Source organism: Arachis duranensis, chromosome 5, assembly GCF_000817695.3.
Source record: "Arachis duranensis cultivar V14167 chromosome 5, aradu.V14167.gnm2.J7QH, whole genome shotgun sequence".
Classification (NCBI taxonomy): Eukaryota; Viridiplantae; Streptophyta; class Magnoliopsida; order Fabales; family Fabaceae; genus Arachis; species Arachis duranensis.
The window spans coordinates 7745439-7765107 of record NC_029776.3 but is presented as its reverse complement, the minus strand read 5'-3'; the positions used below and the strand labels follow the sequence as shown (position 1 = coordinate 7765107).

The window sequence follows — 19669 nt, the reverse complement described above, 5'->3', positions numbered from 1 at the left end:
GGAAAAGCTGAATTACTAGTAAGATATATAAATGTGTTTATGTCCCTCGACACTCACCGACACGTTAACCACATCAATTTTATGTTGTATTTGGATGGTTTCACCCTAAACTTCTTGCCCAGCTTGAATATACTCCAAAACATAATTGATTTTACCTTTAAACATATAATGAGTTAAAGAAGTTTATTATTTATTTTTTCATTCTTTTGGTTCTTTTTTATTTTTTTTTTTCGGCAACACACACTCACGCACTATCCACTTCCTGATTTTAACCAGGTCTCAAACGCCTGTCAGCTCTCTAGGAAGCTAACAATTCTTCCACTAAGCCATTGCCTTGGCTCCTATTCATTTTTGGTTCTTAAAGTTAAAACCCATTAGAAAATAGGAATGAGGCCCAAAGACGCTGGATTTTGAGAAGGGTCTCTGTTGGTGTTGGTGTTGGCGTTGAAGGATTAGTGCCTCGCAGGGTTGGGACTTGGGCCACAACAGTGGGCTATTAGGGTTAACATTCTTTTCTTTAATTGGGTACCTATTTTTTCCTAAGCCCAAAAAAACCTCAGCCAAAAAGAGAAACAATTACCTTGAGTGGCATAGTAAGCGCGCCAAAGCCATCAAAGTTTCCCGCGATTTTTCTTGAAAATCCCTAAACCTCATCTCAGCACTCTTCTAACTCATTTCTCTCACACACTGACTCTCACTCTCATAGTCTCAGAAAAGTAGAGAGAGAGAAAGAATAAACAATGTCAGACGAAGAAGCTGCTGCAACTACCGCCGCCGGTAGGAGAAGGACCAGAGGTACCGCTTCCTCCGCCCGCAGCGAGGCCCTAGAGCGTCTCAAAGCCCGTGTCCGCGGCGGGCCCCAGATCAGGCTCGAAAACCCTATCTACGATACTGTCGAGGAAGAAGAGTACAACGCCCTTGTCGCCAAGCGCCGCGAGCAGGCCCGTGCCTTCATCGTTGACGACGATGGCCTCGGCTACGGCGATGAGGGGGAGGAAGAGGACTGGTCTAAGGGAGGCTTCTCTCTCTCCTCTGACGAATCCGATGGCGCCGAAAATGAAGCCAAGCCAAAGCGGAAGAAGCTTGAAAAGAAAGAACATAATCCCAACCAGAAACGCACATCGGCTGCGCTTTCCGCCGCCGCTGTCGGCGCCCAGCGGCTATCCTCGATGTTCACCTCATCGCTGTTCAAGAAGAGCAGGGACGACAAGGCCCCCGACAGCATCGTTGACGATGTTCTGGCGGAGTTTGCAGCCGACGAGACCGATAGGGAACGGCGGAGAAGAATCCATCCGAAAGCCATTCCCAATTCGAATTCAAATTCGTCCTCTGCTACAAACGATGCTCTTCGGATTAATCGCGATTTCGTTAGCAATTCGTCAATTGTTGGAGCATCTGATTTGATGAGAGGTTCTTCGTTGCTCAACACTGCTGTAAATTGTGATGTTGAGTCGGTTAGGGTTGTTAGCAATGACGTCAGTGATTTGGGTTCAGAGCAGAAGAAAGGCGAGGCAGTTAAAGAAAATGAGCTTTCAATTGAATGCTCGGATAATGGGAAAGTTTTTAGTTCTGAGAATGGTGATGCATCAATTGAGCAAGTTCCGAGTAATGTTAATGTTGGTAAGGAGGAAGTTGTGAAGGACTCTAAGGCAGAGGAAAAACCTGTTGCTGTGAAAAAGGAGTTGTTTACTTTGAATGCAAAGCTTAAGGAAGAAAAAGAGGACCCTGCGTTGAGTGCTACTGCGGGTTGGCAAGCAGTGAGAAATGGTGGTGCAGCGAATGCAAATGTTGGGGATTCGAAAGCATTGAGAGAGGCTTTGCATAAAGAAGAACACTCGGAGTTCAATCTGGAGGAAGATGGTTCGCTACCTTTCTACATACTCGATGCCTATGAGGAGTTTAATGGAGCGAATAGGGGAACACTTTATTTATTTGGGAAGGTAATTTTTATTTGAATTGCTAACATAGGTTACTGATTTACTGTATTCTTACAGCTTAACTGTCCCAATGTGTAGTTTCAAATATTTCTTTTGCAATTGACGGAGTTGCATATTCCATTTACCATTGTTTTTCTGTCACAAGGTAGCATCAACACGCTAACTATTAAGTCACAGTGTGAAGCTTGTGTGTTTATTTGCTTATTTATTTGAGTAAAGGAAAGCTGCGCTGTATGTAAAAGTCAGATAGATACAGCTGTTGGTCATTCGACTTCATTTCTGTTAACTGTGTGTGGTGGTGAATGGAGAAGATAATATTGACTGTTTGCATTTTTATTGAGAATTAGGTTAAAGCCGGGAATTCGTATCAGAGTTGTTGTGTTGTTGTGAAGAACATGCAAAGATGTGTCTATGCCATTCCAAGTCACCCGATACATCTTACTGATGAAATGGTGAAACTTGAGAAAGATGCTAAAAAATCTGCAGATTTCCATAAAAAGCTGCAAGTAAGTTTATCTTTTATCGGTCTTTGGCATAAATTTGTATTTTTATTTATCTTGAATTTTATCCTTATTTATTCTTTCAGCAGAGAGCTAATGCATTCTTTCTTGTCATTTTTTATTGTTTTTTAAAATTTTAGGATGCAGTATCTGGTTTAAAGAACGAGTTAGCAAAACATCTTCTGAACTTGAATGTTTCATGCTTTAGTATGGCTCCTGTTAAGGTTTGCTGATCAACACATTCTTATGTAAACAAATTTTTGGTCAATGTGATCATTTTGTTGTAAATGATTATTTTGTTGGGTTTATTCTGATTTCCTGCTCCTATTTGCAGAGGAAGTATGCATTTGAAAGGTTCGAAATTCCTTCTGGTGAAAGTTATGTGCTTAAAATCAGTTATCCATTCAAGGTACATATTAGACCCTAAAGATTCAAACTAGTGTATTGGTCTTAGAGATGTGAAGATTATTAGGCGTTCAATGCACTGGTTTGCAAAAAGCCTTGTTATTTATGCGTGAGTTAAGCTAAATACTATCTTGACCGATTTATGTTATTTCTTTTTGTAAAATTGGTCTAGGATCAAATACTTCCTGCGGACCTGAAAGGAGAAAGTTTCTCTGGTCTTTTAGGAACTCATTACAGGTATTCCTCCCCCTTTCTCTCTCTCTCTCTCTCTCTCTCTCTCTCTCTCTCTCCCTCTCTCTCTCTCTCTCTCTCACACACACACACACACACACACAACAAACACACACACACAACAAACACACACACACACACAACACACTCTCTGTTCACTGACTACATGTATTTTGTTTTCAATATAGTGAGAAAATGAGTCTCTTTCTGAAAAGCAAAAGACCAAACCAATTTCTGGAGTAACTATTTTGATATAGCATTATGTTTACTTAAAAGCTTTTTAACACTGCAGCAGTGTGGTTAAGTAGAAGCATTTTGGTTCAGTATACTCTAGCTCTTTAAACCTTTCCTCTGTAAATACTTGGGGACTTAATCTGGTAGTATCGCAGATTTCTTTTTGTGAAGATGAACTGACACTTCTCAATAGGTATTTCAAACACTTTCCCAGATCTCTGAAAGCAGTTGCAATAGCTGGCTGCATTACTTTTAGAAACCAAGAACTTTGTTGACTAGAGTCTATACTTTGAACAGGCTAGGTTCCTGGAGAAAAGCAGTCCTTTTATACTGGGCTGGTGTGCTGTTTAGGGTTTTAAATACTCTTTTGGCCCTAGAATCCCTTAATCATTACCCCATCTGTAAATATAAGTAAGCTTTGACTATAACACATTTTAAAATGGCTCAGAATGAATTAATATTTGAATGTTTTCTTTTCCCTAACTCAATTAAATGCTTAGCACACATATTAGGTGTTCTAATAGGGGGTCTAAGTGGAAAAGGATATCAAACATCCTTAATCTAATCAAGTGGCAAATATTAATGGGCAAATTTTTGGTTATATCTGAACAATTATTTAGTTTTAGCAAGGTAACTGTTTCCTTATGTGCAGTGCTCTGGAGCTTTTTCTGGTTAAAAGAAAGATTAAGGGACCTTCGTGGCTACAGGTTTCGAACTTTTCAAACTGCCCAACTTCTGAGAGGGAAAGATTTGTAAGTTGTTCATCCACTACAAGTAGTGTATTTTGATCTTCATATAGGACACCTTTTTTAATCTTATAAACATGCTTCTGCTTGCAGGTTAGCTGGTGCAAATTTGAAGTGATTGTTGACTCCCCTAAAGACATCAGGGTTTCAACTTCATCAAAAATCAGTTTTGAGATTCCTCCTGTGGTTGTCACAGCAATAAATTTGAAAACCACCATAAATGAAAAACAGAACGTAAATGAGATTGTATCTGCATCTATAGTCTGCTGCAATATGGTTAAGGTATTTTAAAGAGAGAGAGAGTGTGTGTGTGTGTGCGTTTTCTTTCTTTTTTTTTCTCTTTTCTTTTTTCCCTTTAGTTTGGGATCATTGTCTTGATAGTTAAGTACAGTGCATCTATCTGTGTATGGTGTATGCAAATCTATTTTCTACACCAATGCTTGATTTTCTGTGATGAAATAATTATTAATTTGCAATAACTTCTGTTTGGCTTTTTAGATTGACACACCTATGTTGGCTTCAGAATGGAAGAGACCTGGAATGCTTACCCATTTTACTGTCATTCGTAAAATTGATGGGAATATATTTCCACTGGGGTTCAGCAAGGAGGTTACAGAGAGAAACTCAAAAGCTGGGTCAAATGTTCTGTGTGTTGAAAGCAGGTGAAACTTTAAAAGACAGATTGCTACTTTGAATGTTTACTTATATGCATGATCTGGATTCTGGTGTTATCCTTTGATTTTCTGTATCATTTCTCCAGGAAATGTGAAAGGTATCTTGAAAAGTATTTGCCTTTATTAGAGGATGACCTATATAATATCTTTGTTTGCAGTGAAAGAGCTTTGCTGAATCGCCTGATGACAGAATTACACAAGTTGGATAGCGATGTTCTTGTTGGGCATAATATATCTGGATTTGACCTGGAGGTACTCCTCCATAGATCCCAGGTAGGAGTTTTAGCTTCTCAATTTTTTGAATTGTAATTTTAATTTAATTTGGGCTTCTGTTCATAGCCTTTCTTAATGTCCTTTTTTTAGTTTAATGTATGATGACTGGATAAGAGCTAATTAGTTAATATGATTTTAGATAGCGTTTAAACATTAAGGTGAAAAATTGTACAAAACTACATGACAAAAAAGTATGAGTTGATGAAGGATAACTGTAAAGATGGCTGGATGAAAATGTAGCTTCAAACAAGATTCGACAAAGGATTAGAATTCATATTCATATATACACAAACTAGAAACAGTTTGTTAAATCTTTTGACCATTTATTATGCCTTAAGAACAGCGATATACCTTCTCCCTTTTCTTTTAACTTGTAATTTTTTAAAATAAAATCTAGCTTTCTAATACCTTCAAACTTTATCCTGAAGTTCCAATTACTATTTCCTGGTTTTATTTTCGTCTCATCTGCAGCAAAGTGGATGCTATTGTCCATGAATTACCCATTTTTTATAAGTTCGTGTTATTTTATATTTTTTTACCCTCAAAAGTCCATTATGATTTATGAACCATGAACCTTAAATATCTTTACCTCTCCAAAAAACAAATGTAGGCGTGCAAAGTACCAAGCAACATGTGGTCTAAACTAGGCCGCCTCAAGCGTTCTGCATTGCCTAGGCTTGATAGAGGAAGCAAGGCATTTGGTTCTGGAGCTCGTCCTGCTGTCATGTCTTGTATGTCTGGCCGGCTTCTTTGTGATACATTCTTGTGTTCCCGTGATCTGCTCAAAGAGGTAAATATTTGTGGATAAATCATGCCAAGCAGGAAGTCTGGTATTTATTTCTAGCTAACTCACTTTCCTACATTGGTTCTTCCAGGTCAGTTATTCATTAACTGAACTCACAAAAACGCAGCTGAAGAAGTTTAGGAAGGAAGTTGCTCCACATGATGTTCCAAAGAAGTTCCAATCAGCTGAATCCCTAATTGAGCTTGTAGGTGTCAATGTTTAATCCATATTTGTTGATCCTGTGGAAAACTATTTGAACTTTGGATTGCTTATTATGAAAGTTGAAGAGTGGAGTGTTTTTCTCCTTTTCTTACGATAAATGTTAAACTGTTGTGGAAAAATTTGTTTGAATTCTGATTTATATTTACTACACAGGCTACCCTTGCATCAATGTTGTAATATGACATGGTTTTTCATGTTAGTACTTGTTTTCTGTACCGTGTGTTTTTAATTCACAGTTGCTTGAGCTTGATAATGCTAGTGGGCTAACTATGTAAGCTTCTGAGGGTTATAGAGGTGGGTATTGATCTCTACTACGAATATTGAAGGACTAAAATGGTGAAGAATTTGGTGATTTTATAATCTTGAGTTGTTAAGCATGTTTACCTCCTCAACTTCTCTTGCAATATTTAAGTATTGGTTTTTTCCATTCTGTTTTGATGTTTGATTGATTGTACACATGATAACAGTGCATTTGCTTATGCTGGTTTTCATGGTATATGTGATTTCTTCAGATTGAATGTAGTGAAACGGATGCATGGTTGTCCATGGAACTCATGTTTCATTTGAGTGTTCTTCCTCTCACCCGCCAGCTGACTAATATTAGTGGTAATCTGTGGGGGAAAACTCTTCAGGTTAGCTGTCCTTTTTTTGGGTACCCTGTTTAATTTGATGTTGGACATGATCTAGCAGCCATAGGCATACAGCTAATGCTTGCTATTTCAGGGTGCTCGGGCACAGAGAGTGGAGTTTCTTTTGTTGCATGCTTTCCATGCAAAGAAATATATGGTGCCAGACAAAATTCCAAACTATGCAAAAGAAACAACATTGACGAAACGCAAAGTAGCTCATGGTGTTGAGGATAGCAACTTACAAGAAGCAGATGGTAATGAGGCAAACTATGATAATGATGCTGCCGATACTGATAATAAGAAAAGCAAAAAGGCTCCTTCTTATGCTGGAGGTCTGGTATTAGAGCCAAAGAAGGGACTATATGACAAATATATACTACTTCTGGACTTCAATAGTCTTTATCCTTCTATCATTCAGGTTTATATATATAATCTATTCAGAAAATGCTTTGTTTTGGCATCACTTTCATTCTATCAACAAAATTTTCTATTTTATTTGTTTGTCAGTTTTGCTCTTATTCTAATTTATGATAGCTTCTTCTATCCTGTCATTTACTGAGCTGAATTGAATACAGGAATATAATATATGCTTTACCACTGTTGAAAGATCTCAAGGTGCATCATTTTCCCGTTTACCATCCAGTCTAGAAACTGGGGTCTTGCCGGAGGTAAGAATGCCACCATAGAGTTTTATCTATTAAAAAATCTGTTCTTGCATTTTAAAGTACTAGCAACAGTAATCCCATCTAAACAGACTGGAAAAAAATGAAAATTATTCCAAGTCAAATCAAGCTTTTATGGTTGTGTTTGGAATTGGAGAGATGGGAGACAAGGCTTTTAGAAATTCCACAAAATCTGCACTTTTGGGCGTAAACGATACCCAAAAGTTAATCTTTTAAAATATCCTTGTTTTAGTAATCCAAATAGTCATTTGAAAGCCCGACTACAAAAAAAAAAAAAGAGAAAAAAATGTTATCTAGCCAAACTTACCATATATTGTGCCAACTTTTGATGAAGAATGGACAATCAAGATTCACCTTTCAAAGTTGCATGTGTGCTCTTTATGTGAATTTATCAATGCATTAACACTTACTGGTAAAAAAGTGGATGAAGAAAGCATCTGGTCTTAAAGTGCAGCAACTGGACATTCAGCAGCAAGCATTGAAGCTTACTGCAAACAGGTTTGTTTCTATATGCTCATCCTGAGTGCCCAACATTGGTATCTAATCCTTTGGAATGTAAAATTCTATGGTGTTGGCGTATTGCAGTATGTATGGATGCCTAGGATTTTCCAATTCAAGATTTTATGCAAAGCCAATTGCTGAACTTATAACCCTACAAGTAAGGAAATATGTCATGTTAGCTTTACCGGTGGTGACCATCCCCTCATATATGTCAAGCCTAATACATTTTTATTTGACTGTCCAATGATTGTGCAGGGAAGGGAGATACTGCAGAGTACTGTTGATCTTGTTCAGAATAACTTGAACTTAGAGGTTATTTCTACTGTATTAATTCTTGAAGTAATGTAGGGATTTCATTTCTGCATGAATTATAATATTGGATCTTAACTGTCATACATCCTTTAGGTTTTTACTTTATAGGTGATCTATCACCTCTTGACTGTTGTACTGCTTTCTACTTTATAGGTCATATATGGTGATACTGATTCAATAATGATATACAGTGGTCTAGATGATATTGCAAAAGCAAAAGCAATGGCTTCAAAAGTTATTCAAGAGGTGAGATTTAACTATTAGTTGTGAGATAATGAACTATGGGATTGAGGTTCCCATCACCTTTCCTCTGCTCTAATCTTGTTCAACATGCTATACTATATCTAGATCCAGCTTTCAGTTCTTAAACAAACTAATGATAATATTTTTCTCCTCTACAACTCAAAAGTCTTTATTTTAAAGTTTCAAATGTTTGTGATTCTTGTTGGTGGTGAGTTTGCTTGGGGGATCTGAAGTTGGACCGTACTGCTATGAGGTCTTACCATGTGGTTTGCATTGTTTGCCACAGATGAATAATTTTGGCGCATATAAATGGTTGTTTTCCTTTCTATTTTTTTAATAATTTTCTTATGATGTGATTCTTCATCTGATTTGTCATTAGGTCAATAAGAAATATAGGTGCTTGGAAATTGATCTTGATGGTTTGTACAAGAGGATGCTACTACTTAAGAAAAAGAAATATGCAGCTGTTAAAGTGCAGTTCAACGATGATACCCCGTATGAGGTATATTCTACTTACTCTTTTGAATTACCAAACATATTGGGAAGAGCATTCCAGTGGGATTAATCTGTATTGCAGGTTATTGAACGTAAAGGTCTTGATATTGTCCGCCGGGATTGGAGCTTATTAGCTAAAGAATTGGGTGATTTTTGCTTGACTCAAATTTTGTCAGGAGGGTATGATATGCTCTGTCTGCTTCTAAAAATATTGTTATTTTTGTCCAGTCTGACTATTTGTATGAAATTTTTTTCATTTATACAGTGGCTAATAATATTGTGGCTTTCATGCTTACAGATCATGTGAAGATGTTGTTGAATCAATTCACAATTATCTCATGCAGGTAATGTGTGATGTCCTTCATGATTAGAAATTTGTTTATACTAACATACCATGCACTTGGAGAATTTATATGGAGGGTGCATCTCGTTGATTTGTGCTCTCTGCAATAATTGCAAGCGGGTCTATTCTCAGAATGCCTACCTTTTTTTTTCACTCATTATTCAGAATCTTTAGTTGTTTATCTCATTTTCACTGGATTAATGGATGAAGGGAAGTTGCTTTTTCCTTTCCCTTTTCTGAATGGTCTAATTATTGATCATTGGATAAGGCAGTCAATTTTATCACACATATATAGTGGATAGCATAAGTATAATATATTTCAATTTATCTATGAATCTAAGGTTTCAAAGTTGGTGATTGAGGTTTATTTCTATCATAAATATTAAGTAACATTGCTTATACAGGAGCAAGAAAAAATGAGGAGTGGACAAGTACCATTGGAGAAATATGTCATCAATAAAACATTGACTAAACCTCCGGAGGCTTATCCTGATGCCAAAAACCAGCCACATGTTCTTGTGAGTCCAAATGTTCTCATTTTTATGGTTACTTAAAGGTGTGATGTATGCTTTCTTTATTTTTTATCCCCCTAATCAATCCTGAGGAAGCTTTCTTGATCACTATGTAGGTGGCACAAAGAATGAAGCAACAAGGTTACTCCTCTGGTTGTTCTGTTGGTGATACAATCCCTTACATAATTTGCTATGAAGAGGTTTGTCATATATCACTGGTGTAACTTTGGGAAACGTCGGGTATTTGATTTTAGTCATGGACAGTCTTCTGATTTGTCTTTTCATATTTTTATTTTTATACTATGTTCTACTTTGAGCAGGGCTGTAGTTCAGGTAGTGCAACAGGTATTGCTCAGCGTGCAAGGCATCCCGATGAACTAAAACAAGAGCAAGGGAAATGGCTTATTGACATTGAGTACTATTTGTCACAACAGGTATATGAGGCGTTGGTAGCTAACTTTATCAATGACAATGATTAGCTGATTACCACCTAATGGCCGGTTTGAGTATTCTTTCAGATTCATCCAGTGGTATCACGTCTTTGTGCATCAATCCAGGGCACAAGCCCAGAAAGACTGGCCGACTGTTTAGGGCTTGACTCATCAAAGGTTTATTTCCTTCTCTGTTTAGTAGATGATTTGCTTTTATTATTTATCCAGTAGTTCTAAATTGGCAGACTACATTGATTTGCAGTTTCAACATAAATCAAGTGAAGCTCCAAGTAGTGATCCTACAAGCTCACTTTTATTTGCTGCTGATGACGAAGAAAGGTACATCATTTCTTTTCTTTAATAATTCTATTAAATGTGCATATTAGCAACCAGCGGTAGTTTGGAAATGGAGACAACTGGGTTAGGTTTACTGAACCGCAATTTCACAATAGAAACAAGGTTTAATTACTCCGTTGGTTCTTATAGTTTTACTGAATTTTCAATTCGGTCTTTGTACTTTTTTTTTTCTTTTCAATTGAGTCCTTATACTATATCAAATTTGTAATTAAGTCTCTACTGTGATAAAAACATTAGAATTAATAGAATATTCCGTTAAACAAAATGGAATATTCAGTCAAGTGTTAGGCCTATTTGTTTTGTTAACGGAATATTCCATTAATTCCAACGTTTTTGTTGCAGTAGAGATTTAATTATAAAATTTGATATGGTATAGGGACCCGATTGAAAAGAAAAAAAGTATACATATCTAGTTGGAAATTTGCTTAAACTATAAGGACCGATAGAGTAATTAAACCTAGAAACAATACTGAAGATGTTATATTAGCATCAGATGATGTATTTAATGCAGAAGTTTAATAATTCCGTGGAGGGGTTTGAACAAGTAAATATAAAACTTTGTTTTGCATTAGAGCTTTTTTCGTGTTGGATTCTTGTTGAAGTTCCATGTTGTGATTCTTGAGTATTGCTGAAAGAAATTTGTAATTAATGGATTGAATGTGATTAAATCAAATGCAGGTACAGGGGATGTGAGCCACTGGTATTGTGTTGCCCCAGCTGCTCTGATTCTTTTGACTGCCCACCTGTTTTTAAGTCAATTTGTTTGTTGGGAAGTGAAAAGATAAGCAGCTCAGGCACGGAGGAATCCAGTTACAAATTCTGGCATAAACTGCGATGTTCCAAATGCCCGGAAGATGGTGTTGGAAGAATATCTCCTGCAATGCTAACCAATCAGGTTTAATTCCAGGCTTTTCAAAACAATGTTATGTTCAACTGCATTTCAGCATGCACCGTTTTCTGATCATGGATCTCTTTCAAAACTAGATTATCTTTAGTAATATTCATCAACATGTTTGTTTATTTGATTTAGCCTAGAATATTGCTCCTAGCATTTGCTGACAGTATATACTTTAATGTCAGGTCAAAATGCAAACAGAGAAGTTTGTTTTAATGTACTACAGAGGTGTACTGATGGTAACTCACCTCTCTCAATTTTGTTTATATGAATATCATTAGCCTTGAAAAATTAGATATCACATCCTTGGCTGATTCTACTTCTAGTGTGATGATGAAACGTGTAAGCATACGACACGCAGTATCAACCTTAAGTTGGTGGGTGATTCTGAGAGAGGAACTGTTTGTCCAAATTATCCTCGATGCAACGGCCGTCTCCACAGAAAGGTTGCACTTTGTGATGCTAATGTTAAAGTGTCTTTCATTTTATGTCTGATTTATATGAATTTTCAAACTTTTTCGTTTTCTCAAGTAAACATTCTGTTACTTTCAGTACACCGAGGCAGACTTGTACAAGCAGCTCTCATATTTCTGCCATGTGTTGGATACTTTTTGCAGTATGGAGAAGGTAAATAGATACTGTTTTCAGTGTTTTGAAAGCTGAAGTTAAATCAATAAAGGCTTTGAATTAAAGAATTCCACCATATCCATGCCTTTAACCCTAATTATTAATCATGTATTGTTTCAGATGGAGGCTAAATCTAGGATGCTAATTGAGAAGGAGTTGATGAAGATTAGACCAATGGTTGATCTAGCAGCATCCACGGTACAGAAGTTAAGAGACCGTTGTGCCTACGGTTGGGTGAATTTGCAGGACTTTGTTGTTCCTGTTTAATTTATACCTCCGAATCCAGCAAATGGAATACCCATATGTAAATGTCAGTCAAAAGTACTTTATTGTACATTGAGTTATACCATCCTTGATTTATAAATGAATCATGGTAACCAGAAAATTAGTCGGTGTGCCTATGGTACGTTGAGTTAATACCATACTGAAAATTAATCTCTAAAAGATCTTTGTTGCCTATCATTCATATAATCAAACATTGAATTCCGATTATGTAATTTTCTTAATTACAAAAGATAATTAATTGCTAATAATGCTCAACAGAATGGTTCCAGCACAAATATACAGAGCAGTATTATCTGAACGTTTTGAAGACCATTATATATACTAATTGGATAAGAGGGATTTCTATTGTTATCATTACGAGGCTTTGCCACTATATTCGCCTGATTATAGCAACTCCCCAACAGGTGCCTCATTGAGCCACAAGAAATGGATGAAGTCATATAATTTTCCACTTACGCTGACCTGCTCCAAGTTTTAAGTGAAAAATGTTAATATAATTCAAGGCAAAAGTTACTGAAAACAATTTTAAGCAAGGTCAACTATGAGACCTTGTATGGAGTTGGATTCAGCCTCCTCATGTGGTCAGGTCGCATTTTCTCAAGTTGTTGGATACATCGTTCTCTAATGTCCTTTAGAGGAGGTAATGGTTCTGTCTCTTTACCTTCATGTAAACATTAAAAAATAAAATAAAAATAATAAAGTTACCTTAAGCTGATTTTACAGAATAGATGATGGAAGCTAAGAAGCTTCTTTAATGGTAATACATTTAGCAATCATAGCATTTACATATGAGAGGGTTAGGTGGTATTTTAGCAGATTATAAGGTTACATTTTTTAGCAACCATAGCATTTAAAATTATAATAGAATAGAGCTGGTTAACTATTAACATGGTGGGACGACATTAACAATTATAAAGTTGCTTCAATTTACAAACCTATTCTTTATTTATATCTTCTTCTCTTACCTGAAGTTCCTGCACTGTAACATCTTAGAAGCTCCTCAACATGCTGTGGCACCACGTATGCTCTCTTGGACTCTTCAAAGGGATGGCGGCACAGGATTCGTTCTCCCACCTATCATATATGTATATATAAAAAATACAATTGTCAAAAAATAGTTATGTCTATGTCTGGATAGTATATTGGACTGGTTCTTTTATGGATGCAACAGTTGCTAGCCAAGAAATGGAAACTTGAGAAGGATTAAAATCTTGTCCCCGTCCCTATCAATAATTTTATCTAGTCTATACTATTAAACCTGTACATGGCTGTGACAGTATAAACATTGAAGGGAAGAAAGAAAGAATCACAAAAGGAAAGAAAAACAAAATGATGAAGATAGTGTCAGGCACAGGTTAAAAGAAAACCTTTGGCGGGGGTTCATCTTCTCCAGTCATTATGTCTACAAGGGGATAGCTTTCTTTCCCATACAATCTATAAATTTTCTTCTTACATGGAATTGAGACCTAAAACAGTGAAAGGAACAGAATATTAGTTAATGCAAATAGATGATCCCACCAAAATTTCTGTTTATAGTGTTGATACTTGATACCTTTGATACATCTTCAGAAAGCTTAATACGAGGCTGCTTATTTATCTCGACCAGCTTGAAAACAATTCCCAGAGCAGCTTGAGCATAACATGTAACCAGGTATGTCCCAATTCCATAGGCATCAACCTCATGACCCTGTCCAGACAAACACAGTCTCTTAGATGTCTTTTTTAATATTTTGTTTTTATCAAAATATGAAATAATGCCAAACTTTCACACATATACTCCGTATAGATAAGTCTTTGCTGTGCTTCTAGTTGATTGACTGGAACTTCACTGATGGATGATTGATTCGCAGAATGTGCTTGTAGTATTCTGCTAGTATCTAGTATAAACTATATATATTGAGATTTCATGACAATGCTATTCATCTTGACTTGAATCCACTTTGGTCTTAGTCTTATTGAGTAGCTTTTTATACTTGATTTTTCTTTCATTTAGTAACTAAAATTCTTAGTATTGTTTGGATCTATATAATTTCCAGTTTGCAGTGAGAATTACCTGTTTATTTAAAGCATCTAAAGTTTCCTCATTAAGATCATTACTAGCTGTAATACTAGTCTTCCCAAAGCCAGACACCGCGAATTCCTTTTCAATGCAGCAAAAGATCTTCCTGGCTTGACAAGACAAATAGGCAAGGTCACCAGAGTCCAGTCTAATGCCAACTGCTTTGTATCTGCACCACAAAGCAACTAATGTTTTATTTTAGGGGGTTGAGGATGCTTAGACACTATTTGAAAGCCAAAACCAATCTGCAATCCTTAAAGTGAAAACAAGGAATGCGTAGAAACTAATCAAAGCCAAAACAAATCTGCAATCCTTAAACCAGAAACAAGGAACACCAAGGCATAATAGAACATATTAGCTAATAATGAAGGAAGTAATTCATGGAAGGAAAATAAGAAACGAATAACAAAATTGTGTGTCCCGATTAATCAAAATCAACAGGGAAAACTAACAAACCACAATATGAAATTTCTAATCAAGTATTGACAATAAAAATGAAGGGGAGGAATAATCAACTTCGGACATACCCTAACTCATTGAGAGCCAATGCAACTGCACAGAAGTTGGGAATTCCACTTCGTATGACCTGCCAAGAAATGCAAAGGTGATTATATGGAGAAACAGCTAAGCTAAACTAAACCAGAAGTAATTCAGAACAGCGAGATTTGCACACAAGGATGGAACATTGCTGGCCAAAGCAATGTTGAGAGATTATCATTCCTATTTCCTCTTAGCAGTAAATAGAGATTTACTAAGAAAATATTAAATACTTACATCATAAGTGTCTACAAGGGCAAGAAAGTTATTAGGAAATGCCAATGCATATGATATGAATGCTGACAGCTCACTTTGGTTGGTCTCAGCAAAAACACCCCGTAATGATTTTGAGCGCTGTAAGGTGGGAATACAACACACATTATACACTGACAAATATTCTTGATCTCACGACTTTAGAATATAGATTAACGCTATAATACTGATAAATTGGAACAACAGAACAAGTATTTAGAAGGGAATAAATAGAGATATTTAAGAGGGAGAACCAATAGTTATGGTGATGCTTAACCAAATAAAGATACAGGTCTGCAAAGATAACTCAGAACACAACAATTAGAAAATATTCAACTCGGCTTGTTAATCAAGTAACTCTAAATGACTCGCCTTATCAGTGCTGCAAAAACAATTGCGGAAAATAGAAAAATTAAGTTTGCAAAGACTTGCATGGTACCTGAAGTTTGCTTAGCCATGCTTGAACCAAACTAACAAAATCTTTACATGTACTTTTACTAACTTTTTTACGAAGTGATTTGTCTTTAATCTCATCAAGGGTCTGCAAATCACAGGAAAAACAAAGCACTAAGCAAACATAGCATAAAGAAAGTGAATCAAGCTATAACAAAGCATAAGAATAATGATAACATAAAACCCATAACGATATGAACAAACTCTGGAAGGAATCTATATCACTATAATCAGAGGATCTATCTTATAATTTCAAGTTTCTCTAACAACTCTATTAGTGGTATCATATATAAAAGCTCACTTTTTACTCAAATTAGACCACCACATTTGTCACTTTTGAATCATGATGTTAATTCTTATATATTATCTGCTCCTTGGCAATTTAGCATTATAATTTCCAAAGACGTCTGGCATTTAGTTTCTCTAGGATACAAAATATGGACAATTTAACATACAAATCAAAACAATATCTCTATTTGTTAACAGTTATAGACATACTCGCACTAAACACCTTATCAGATGTTGCTGAACTTTTTCTTCCATTCAAATGTGATCTCTTTTTTTAGTGGAAATAATCAAATAAAATTATGCCATTTAGCCTACATAGGGTTTATATACAACAAACTAAATGACAAATATAAGCATCATATAAGATGGTTATATACCATAAATGAGCTAACAAAGGCATGAGAATGAGTGCCGCGAAGGGGAATCCCAAATAACCTTCCTGCTGCAACATTGCTATCAGCACACCACATGAAAAGCCAAGTTATACAAAAGCCAAAGTAAAAGGGGGGAAAATAAGTGAATTAAAACGAAATTCAGAAAGGGATAGTTAACATGTTATATTAAAGCATAATTTACATGCTTTACTGACACAATCATAACTTGCCATCTTAGATAAGCAGCAATTGTTTATTTTGTGTTATGAAAGAAATAAAGTAGTTCAGTTCGAGTCATATATAATTAGAACTAATACCAACTAAAAATATCAGGCATGTGGTAAATGCAATTCTAGTATCATAACACTAAAAAGATCCTTCCTATTCAAGTGTCAAACACACTGGAATTGAAGTTGTTTTCATAGATAATACCTTGTTGCATCAAATCCTCCAATATAGCAGTATTTTGATGCTCCCATTCCACCATCAGGCCCCTACATTTAAAATAAGATTCTTTTAATGAGTGTGGAAAGTCTACAAAATCAGTGCACCAATTTTCCATTTTAATCACTTAGTAACCTGAGCCCTTCGCAGCCCAAACTCAAGTAGAGTTTTTGATTTTCCAGCTACAAAACGATGCCTTGCAGCATTCGTAGTAACTAATGATGCATAGTTAATCAGATTCACAAAAGGAGTTTCCAGCAATTGAACAACCTGACAGAAAATCAATCAAGTAAAATCTTAAAATAGATCATCTTGTAAAGAAATATAAATTAAAAATTTTATAAAATAAAAGGGATTATCAAATGGTAACGACTACTGACCGCAATAGGACCTTCAACTCTCATCAGTGGTACCTTCGGAAAAACAACTGACCCCTCAGGAATAGCATATACCTCAACATCAGAGCAGTCGATTCCCCTCAGATATTCGAAGAAGCCATCCTATGGTTTAATAAAAAAAATTACGAGTCAGACTTCATTTTGCAGGGACAATCTGTTATAAAAGTGCCACCGCCCACCACAAAATTTGCACAAAATTGATGTAACTAAGATCATCAGCCTTACATATGACTATATGCAATCAACTAGTCCAACATAAAAATTCAGAACAATGACAATCTATCTGTTGCATCCCCGCAACTAAATCTCCAAAGTGGTCTCTCTGATTGATAGCTTTCACCATTTTAGTCTCTCAAATTTAAAATTACCTATACTGGTCCTCCATATTCAGTTCTGGGCACCATATTGGTCCCCGAATCCTTTCTAGTACTGAATCAGCGAACTAAGTGCTGAATTAGCTCTTACTTGCCACGATGGACACATGGCTAACCAGCGTCGTTTTGTTTTGGCACTCAGAAACAAGAAGAGGAAGAAGAATTTATATGATGTGCAAATTATTATATCTCTCTTCGTTCTCCAACACGACCTCCTTTCGCCTTATTTAAGAGCTAAAAGGAAAAGATGTTATTTAGCCATATATCTAGCGTGGCAAGTCAGAGCTAGCTCAGTATTCCGTTCATTGACTCAACATTGGAAAGGGTGCAGAGACTAATATTGTGCCTAAAATTGAATCTTAGGACCAATATAGTGAATTTTAAATATGAGGGACTAAAATAGTGAAAGTCGTAATATCAAGAACTACTGTGGGATTTAGTCCACCCTCTTTAATCTCCTACTCAAACTGTTACAACCTAATTCCATTTGCTTATAGCTTCACGACTTCCAAAAATATGGGGAAAAAATCAGTTTGTTAGACTTGAATTCATGTTAGAACTTCAATTCTTCACAAGAGTTCATCAAATCAGGGTACTCTAACTAGCACATTATAACGCCGAGAATATCATAGCCAGCAGGCACAGGGAAAAGAAAAAATGTTAACCTCACAGGGAACATGTAAACAACTCCTGATAAAATCAATGTCCTCCTCAGATAGCTTGTAATTGGAAATGAGCCTTATGCATTCTTCCAAACCTGCAAAGATAGTATACTCCCCGCCAAACGGATTCTTCCGGAAATACAAATCAAACCTGAAAGACAATCACAAACACGATGATGATTCAAAACTTGATCAGTCAACGAATCTTACAATAAGAATAAATCGTAATTAATGGATTCACGAACGGAAACTTACACAGCACGTTCTTCATGCTTGCCAGCTTTCCAGTAAGTGTAAGCCATGGTGAATTGGTAGAGATCGGTGAGGAGTGGGGTCACCATCGGGTTCGTGGGTCCTGGTATGCCCCGACCCGAACTGTTCTCGTCGGATCCATTTTCCTTCATCGTCGTCACTTCTTCTTCTGTCTTCTTTGTGTTATCATTATTCTTCATTGTTTTTAATTTTCTATGATTACGAAAATAAAGAAAAGAGACAAGCAAAACTGAATTTGGTTACGGCGATTTGCCAGGTAGCTTGGAAGACTAAATCGTAAATGGACTGATATTATCGAATAATAATAATAATTAATAAAAGAAATTGATTAATATTATTCTTCGAGGAGGAAGAGAGAAGGAAGAAGTAAACAAGCAGCACGCGCCACAAGAGAAATTTGGAACTAACTAACAAACTAAATAATAAAAGGAAGTGATGAGGCTGATAGTGGATTGATTGAACCTCAATCCTCAATGCCAGTGCCCCCTGCCACTTGTTCCTTTCCACGCAGATTCCCCATTCCCTCCACGTGTCACTTTCTCACCATCCCTTGGCAGGTGCATTCACCATATCCAAATCCAGCCTCCAAATTTTGACTTCCATTTTTGTCTTTCCCTTGTTTTTTTTTTTCCATTAAAATGGAAGTGTACAAGTTTTTTACATGCGCACGTTGAATATAGACAGACAAATAAGTATGAACTAAACCTAGAATTTTAGCCTACTTATATTGATGGAGTGGTTAATTCACTATCTGTTTAAATAAGAATTAAAATTTTAAATTTGTCTTAGTTTATACGTATAATGATTTATTGACTAGATTCTTGGTTGTGTTTAGTTAGAAAAAAAAAATAAAAAAATAAAAAAATTGAATAAATTTTTATTTTTTTAGATGTATTTAGATGAAAAGAAAATAAAAAAGAAAGAAATAGATAATTTTCATTTATATAGAAAAAATATTAGTATTTTTTATTAAAAATAGGATTATTTGGTATAATTACGGATTTTGTAGGTGAGAAGTTAACACGTGAGGGGCATGTTACAACACATGGAACGTGTTGAACACGTGATAACATCCTGGCCAACACACAAGGATTATGTTGAAACATGTGAAGAGCGTGTTGAATATTTTTATAATATTATAATACACTTCAAATATCAATATTTAACTAAAACACCATCTCTACTTTCATATTAAAAATAACTTCAAAAAAGATATTATAAAAAGACAATTTTATT

The 19669-nt window shown here is 35.9% G+C and overlaps 2 protein-coding genes across 2 annotated transcripts; one reads left to right on the top strand and one right to left on the bottom strand.

Annotated features, from left to right (window-relative positions):
• The first annotated feature begins 462 nt into the window (after positions 1-462).
• LOC107487804 (DNA polymerase alpha catalytic subunit) lies at positions 463-12393 on the top strand. The gene is made up of 31 exons (XM_021142122.2): positions 463-1940; positions 2285-2443; positions 2578-2661; positions 2772-2846; positions 3015-3079; positions 3960-4059; positions 4147-4335; positions 4552-4715; positions 4886-5000; positions 5611-5790; positions 5876-5989; positions 6519-6638; positions 6730-7053; positions 7211-7310; positions 7720-7816; positions 7904-7976; positions 8075-8131; positions 8285-8377; positions 8754-8876; positions 8952-9049; positions 9168-9213; positions 9617-9730; positions 9841-9924; positions 10045-10158; positions 10243-10332; positions 10418-10494; positions 11191-11407; positions 11593-11646; positions 11734-11853; positions 11960-12034; positions 12155-12393. Exons 1-31 carry the CDS (start codon positions 741-743, stop codon positions 12299-12301), a joined length of 4668 nt encoding a protein of 1555 aa, XP_020997781.1. The 5' UTR covers positions 463-740; the 3' UTR covers positions 12302-12393.
• A 109-nt stretch (positions 12394-12502) lies between these two features.
• LOC107487803 (nicotinate phosphoribosyltransferase 1) lies at positions 12503-19052 on the bottom strand. Its single transcript, XM_021142119.2, has 16 exons — positions 18896-19052; positions 18416-18625; positions 18164-18311; positions 17107-17226; positions 16862-16996; positions 16715-16776; positions 16286-16361; positions 15607-15708; positions 15153-15269; positions 14906-14964; positions 14373-14547; positions 13872-14006; positions 13687-13785; positions 13285-13393; positions 12868-12980; positions 12503-12781 (listed from the first exon to the last, which is right to left on the bottom strand). Exons 2-16 carry the CDS (start codon positions 18610-18612, stop codon positions 12704-12706), a joined length of 1725 nt encoding a protein of 574 aa, XP_020997778.1. The 5' UTR covers positions 18613-18625; positions 18896-19052; the 3' UTR covers positions 12503-12703.
• Between the last annotated feature and the right edge of the window lie 617 nt (positions 19053-19669).

Bases quoted from the DNA above. Each gene is read 5' to 3' on its own strand.
- LOC107487804 (XM_021142122.2), top strand. From the start codon at position 741: ATGTCAGACGAAGAAGCTGCTGCAACTACCGCCGCCGGTAGGAGAAGG. The intron at 5,990-6,518 runs GTAGGTGTCAAT...TGATTTCTTCAG, and splicing joins CTGAATCCCTAATTGAGCTT to ATTGAATGTAGTGAAACGGA. The intron at 7,977-8,074 runs GTAAGGAAATAT...ATGATTGTGCAG, and splicing joins CTGAACTTATAACCCTACAA to GGAAGGGAGATACTGCAGAG.
- LOC107487803 (XM_021142119.2), bottom strand. From the start codon at position 18,612: ATGAAGAATAATGATAACACAAAGAAGACAGAAGAAGAAGTGACGACG. The intron at 18,312-18,415 runs GTAAGTTTCCGT...ATTGTCTTTCAG, and splicing joins AAGCATGAAGAACGTGCTGT to GTTTGATTTGTATTTCCGGA. The intron at 17,227-18,163 runs GTTAACATTTTT...ATTAAACCATAG, and splicing joins GTTTACATGTTCCCTGTGAG to GATGGCTTCTTCGAATATCT.